This window comes from Amblyomma americanum, chromosome 2 (assembly GCF_052857255.1).
Source record: "Amblyomma americanum isolate KBUSLIRL-KWMA chromosome 2, ASM5285725v1, whole genome shotgun sequence".
Taxonomy (NCBI): Eukaryota; Metazoa; Arthropoda; class Arachnida; order Ixodida; family Ixodidae; genus Amblyomma; species Amblyomma americanum.
In genome coordinates, this window is record NC_135498.1 from 29673250 (window position 1) to 29679426 (window position 6177).

General features: G+C 48.1%; 1 protein-coding gene across 1 annotated transcript; it reads right to left on the reverse strand.

The window, feature by feature from the left end:
- Positions 1-956: 956 nt before the first annotated feature.
- On the reverse strand, positions 957-5966 carry LOC144118430 (uncharacterized). Its single transcript, XM_077651368.1, has 5 exons — positions 5730-5966; positions 4639-4700; positions 4424-4540; positions 1182-1208; positions 957-1092 (listed from the first exon to the last, which is right to left on the reverse strand). The coding sequence occupies exons 1-5, from the start codon at positions 5809-5811 to the stop codon at positions 991-993; spliced, it is 390 nt and encodes a 129-aa protein (XP_077507494.1). The 5' UTR covers positions 5812-5966; the 3' UTR covers positions 957-990.
- Positions 5967-6177: the final 211 nt, after the last annotated feature.

Genomic DNA, 6177 nt, shown 5'->3' on the forward strand with positions numbered 1-6177 from the left:
TCGAGGGCCTCCAATGAGGAATATTTGCAGCTGCATTCTTGACTTGTATCGCCACCTGGGTTATTGCTCCACTGCGCTGGGCAAGGAACAATGCTGTTCTCCCACGCTGTCCTGAATAGGGAGCCCCCTTCCTGTTCCGGCACTAACAATGCCTTATTGTGTGCCTGCCCGGAGGGGAAGGGGGGGGGCGCATTTGGGTGTGGCCTTGCATCGAAGAGCTCGAGCAAAGAAGAAAAGCAGAAATTCTTTCCGAATACAGCCCAAGCAAGAAAAAAGGTAAGAAAGAGCTCAAGCCCGTCCAAGTTCTGCGTAAAAACATGCGCGCACGAACACAGACAACCCGGAGGTTGGTGGTAGAGTGTAGTAGCGACAAAATATTCTGACGCCAGATGGATCCACGTCGCGCGTTAAATTTGATGCGAATTTCAAATCCCCGCAGAAAATACATACACAACTTTCAGAGCCTGTAAAACGCAAACACTAAGCTCGATATGGATGAAAATGGCGGCTTGACAATCAAGAAAGAAAAAGAGAGGAAATGTTGCGGACGAAATTCTGATATTTGGCTTAGTTTTTTCACTAGATGACATGAAAGACCGACATATTTAAAAGCGGAATTTTTTTTTTAGTATTTACCTCTGATTTGTAAAAAAAGAATGAAAATTAAAAAAATATCTGTCCGCAACATTTCCTCTATTCACTAAAGAAGAAAACGCTGCCACAGACCTCATGAAAATCGAGCCATTTTTAGACACGCTACAGCTTTTGAAGGTTCCCATGTATTTCCTATGGACACTGTCACTGGTGGACACTGTCACCTGTGAAGTATTTAAAGGCGGTTTTGTCAGAATGTAGGTGCTCAATTTTTCTTCGCTATATCTGTAGGCACAAATTATTTTTTCAAATCCATCTTTATTCATCCAAATGTCACTTGGCAGCAGATGATGCCTGTAAAGAAAATTTGATGTTCTGTCTTGCTGAAATTGTTGCTCATTCTGTGGTTGGTAGTAAACTCTCCTCAAACTGAGTAGTGAAGATGCTGCTGTTCAAACAAGTTTCAACCATGTATGTCATCCTGACCTTGTTATCATCCTGGAAAAAGTAGATCAGCAGGATTAGGACCTTTGAACAAGTGCTTGTAGAGGGATGGGAGGTCTGGTCAGTTAGTGTAGTGTACTTACCGACTGACTTGGCACCAGAAGTCGAGTCTGAAACAGAATTAAGTGTATGAGAAAGGTGCAAAGTGAATGGCTGCAGAACTCGAGCACACAAAAGGGAATTGGAGAGCACAGGCGTCTGCTTTCAAATTTTGGATGCGCAATTCACTTTCTTCCCCCAGTGTGTGTCAGTGCTTGTCACTCTGTCGTCAGTCTCAAGTCCCTGCTTGTTCTCCCATGGACCTACTATTTCTGTGCACTAGTTCTGCAGGGTGAATTGCGAAGAAGTCGGCATTGCCATTCTGACTGATCTGCTGCCCGTTGTAAAGTGTTATCGCAAGATTTAAGATGGTTGAAAATGGTGAGCAGTTCAAACTGACGTTTGCTCTCTCATCCACAAACGGGGGGTGGGGTGTCGAGATGACTGCTCGAGCATGCGTGTGTGGCTCGTAAAGCATGGTGGCTGCAGCAACTGCTAGCCGGAATGTCTAAGCAGACAGGGATAGACTGCATCTGTGCTTCTGTTCCAAACCAAATTCCCGATCTGCTGTGAGCTGTCCTGGTCGTTATTCCGCAATCAACCCTTCACCATAGGGTGTTCGAAGGGAACAGATGCCATGACGGCACAGGGCTTGCGAGTGTGAAATGCTGGATGTATAGGGTACTGGCCGGGAACAGAGAAGGTAGTGAGTTGAAAATAACTGAAGGGTGCGCGAAAGTAGATGGCCCAAATATACAATCTTGGGCCTAAGGCGATGGCGTGAAATTGTGAGCAGTACCAGCGCCTTAATTAAAAATCATTAACGCTGTCGCGTCGTAACCTTAAGGCAGAGTTTAAATGTTCCCTTAATTTTATCCATAATCATAGTTTTACACCACCACTAAGGAAGTGCGTCACGTGACAACCCAGAATGAAAGGTGACCAAGGCATTGTTGAGGTCTCCTCAAAGCTTATCGAAACATTAGAAACGTTTAGCATGCCGTTACCGTTACGAGAATACCGGGAGCACGCGCTGATTGCTTCCGGTGCTGCAGGCGCGCGCGCAGCTGCCGCGTACCTGGCGCCAAGATGATTTGAGCATGCGCATTGGATTTCTGGTAGCGGTAACGCGGTGTGCTAAAGGTGTCTATTAGCCTCGGGCTGCGGAGGGCGCCATACTCGCTCTTCCCGATCAGTGCCAGGAAAACAATACAAATGTCATGTTCGCTTTCTTCTACGTCTCTTATCGCATGCACCGATCACCTTAGGTCGCTGCTGGGCTCGACCTTGTGCGAAGTTCCGCAAGTGGGCTTTCCCATATGTGACGCCTGATGAGAATAAGGTGGCCGACCACCCGCTTTAAACAACCGCAACGAGAAACCGCGCTTTTTTTTTACCCTTTTGTAATGTGTTACACCCATACCCATGGGATGCGTTCTGTCGCATTCATAACTCTTCTGGCATGAGCTATGATGAGCTTGATGTGCGGGAAAGCCCACTTGCTGAAATTTGCAGGACGCTTCAGAAGCGGCGTGTCGGGGCGTCACAGCAGGGCAAGAGATCGCGTAAAAATCCCACCTATTTTTCATGGTGCGTTGTAATCCGCGCATTGCCTGAATAGGTGTAACGGCATCCATGACAACGATCGGAGGGGCCCCCTGTCGCTAGGCGAAAAAAAGCCTGGCCGCATAGTTTCGGTTTCCAAGCTTCGCCGCTCGCCCGCGGCGACGGCAACTGTCGGCCTGCGCATTCGCCGGTCGACTGAATCCCGCTCCGCACCGCTTTCGGACGCGTGTGGTGCGCCGCTGGTCATTTATTTCATTTATTTTTCCTTTTTAGAAGCAGTAAAATAAAAACCCTGGTGCCATGGCGCTCTTTGGCCACAGGTGCCATTGCGCCATAAAAATTGATCGTAATCATCCTTTTTAGAAGTTTCACCCTTCCGACGCCAATGTTCGTTCGCCTGCCTTACGTCCACGTTGTTCTTCCAGCACGCCGAAATTGCGGCTAAGAAACAAACCACCGGTGCCCGGTTACTTTTGGCAAAGACTGTGCATACAAGGACGTTGCTTGCTCGACCGAAGTAATAGCCGCACGTAAACGCTGATGGGGTTCAGTTGTTGGCTGAACAACTGAAATCCGAGCACACGATGGTCGAAAGTGAGACCATCGCGAACCATTCTAGATTTCAGCTCTTTGCAATGACTTCGCAAAGCCCTGCTGCAATGCAACAATAAACCCGAGACGTGCTCGCATTTTTGTGACTTTCCCGCCGTGTAGGAGCACTCAGCCCTGGCGATCTAGACGTCGCTAAAAACGTGCTGAAGGGGGGTGACAATCGTGTGCGGTTCCGCTTGCACGGCGGGTAGACAAAAAGGTCGGCCAACTCCAACTTGTCATCGCTGATCCCAGACGGACTGCGGCGCCGCCTGTATACGGTTCGTGAAAATCATCAAACGGCAGGTCGCTCGGGAATCCGCGAGGACTATGGCAGAGGCACCGGCGTGGGTGGCCTCATAGCCGTCCTAAATGTTGGTGCTTAAATTTAAGGGAGAGTCAAACTTACTCGCTCCGCGGTCTGCCCGTTTAGAACTACCGCAACCATAGATAGCCCTGCCGTCGGTATATGACCCCGTGCAGGGACTCCGGGACATTTTTTTGAGTGTGTGTGTGTGGCGGGACGGAGGGCAAGACTTCGAGTTATTTATTTAATGCTCATTTACATGTTTTATATTTTTAGTATTTTTTATTTTTCACTGCGGAACTCTTCTTAGGGGAGAGGGGGGCAAGACTTCAAGCTTATTTTGTTATTTATTTATTTGATGCTCATTTGATAATAAATTTTATATCTGTAATATTCTTTTTATTTTTCAATGTTGAAAGGTTGATGCAAACTGTCACGTTGTGGTGACGACAGGAAGACAACGAAGAGGCTTCCAAAAGAAACTGTTTAAGGGGCTGACTCGCGCCCACTAAGAACTGAATGCCTGGTTTAGGTTACTCATATACGAAATGCTTTACAACTGGCTACGAAGCCAAGTAACTCTGCCCCATTGCGCTTTGCATTATAAGAGTCCTAGAGCTGAAGTGTTTCAATTGTCAGAAATCTGACCCAAATGCAAGCAATTGGAGACTGGGGGGGGGGGAGGGGGGGGGGCGCTGCCCTCTCTGGAAAACGTTGGGAGGGTGGCGACCGCCCCCCTTGCCCTCCCCTCCTGTTCCGGGGTCCCTGACACCGTGACTTTTATTTTCCTACTATGAGAATTAAATGCTGACAAACCCGTACGATGCTATTGTCCTGCGCGGTGCAACTTTTGTTCCACTCTTGTTTGACTCGCTGGAGGTCTGGCATCCCAGATGCGCTGCTCGCAGAAGACTCGCTTTTCTGGAACGCCTCTATCATCTACGTAAGAAAAAGCAAAGGCAGAGCCCAGTGCAAATGCAGTATATATGATGACACAATACGGCAGGCGAGACACGTGCACGCGAATGAAAACTCACAGCGGGGTGCATGACCTTGACGACACATTCCGAAGCCCGGTCGAAAACTGCGTCGGTGACTTCTGGAAATGAAATCGTGTATTTGCAATGCTTGTTTTCTTACGTGGTAACAGATCTAAAGCATCTTACTCGTTATGAACAGACATTGACGGTGATAACGGATGTATGCCTGAAAATGTGTGCGGATAGAGCGAAACAATATTTTTGGGACATTAATTTGCTGCGAGCTTTGCGTCTTGCAGTCGTCATTGCAGCGTCCAGGACAGTAAACCTTTATGAGTCGATTGTTCTACTTGCCCAATGGAGTCACATTATTTTTTTTTCTTGTGGTGCTTAAAGGTTGAGACGTACTCGGCGCTGAGCAACGTAGAGGAGGCGAGAAGCTGCTGTTTTAACATCTGGAGACGACTTTAGATTAATCAGCCCCCCTCCTGCAGCCACTCTTTTGTTACCTTTGTGAGTCTACAACAAATGTAATCGCACTTGAAGGCGGTTCACAAATTTGATTCCTCAAGCTGAAAATTGCTGTCATCGAAAGTCATAAAGCTCAGCTTAAGCACCATATACCCGAGCCCCGAATTCCAAGTACAGTGGTATCTCGATGCCATTTCTTTTGAGACCGGCATTCGAGGTTATTGCGTAGCTATGCGCGCAGATGACCTGCATGCTGACGAAGCATGCGTGCTGAAATTTTTTCAGTCACCGTACTTCCTCACTAACCGTAAGTTATAATGCGATGGCATATTCAAAGGCAAGGGGCATGTTAGATGGCCTCGTGTGTACACGACGACTTGTCTGCGGGAAATGTGGACACGAAACAATAAACTAAGGACAACAGTGCAGGCCTCGAGCTGGAATTGAGATATATGGGAGCGGTATCACATCAGGCAAATTTGCAGTAAAAGGCCGAGCTGTATAATTCTTGATCCGCAGCATGTACAATGTCGTCTTCGCTTTTGAACAAGTAGCGTTGAATGGATTAGACGCTTGCAAGCGCATCCACTACGTTCCTCTGTTAACTGTTCTTTGGGCGTGCGAATAATATGGTTTCACTTCGTCGACGCTATATGCATTTCGACCGCGCTGCTCACCGGTACACTTGTAGGCCAAGACAAGAGACTCCCCTTCAAGCATCCACAGTAAGAGCGACCAGCGGAGGATCCTGGGTGTCATATCCCCCAAAGACGTGATCAGCGCCGACCACGGACCGCCGAAACTCCTCCTTCCTGGACAGACCTATTCTGTACGGCTGGAGCTTTCTTCGGCACACATACGCGCCCTGAATCAACTGTAGAAAAGGCTACAGAAATTTACTCGTGTGTGCTCTCTGCAGGCTTCGAACGAGCGCTGGGGCGTTCAGCTGCACCCGCGACAGAGCTGGGCGTAAGCTGCGTGTTGACATAGGCGCAAGCTGAACCATTAGCTTTCAACTATATAGTCGCCGTGACTGTGGACGTAAATGAGTGATCTGGCCACAGGCTCATAATTTTGCATCGCTGCAATGATTATGTCGAGGACAAAGAAAAAAAAAGAGCGATA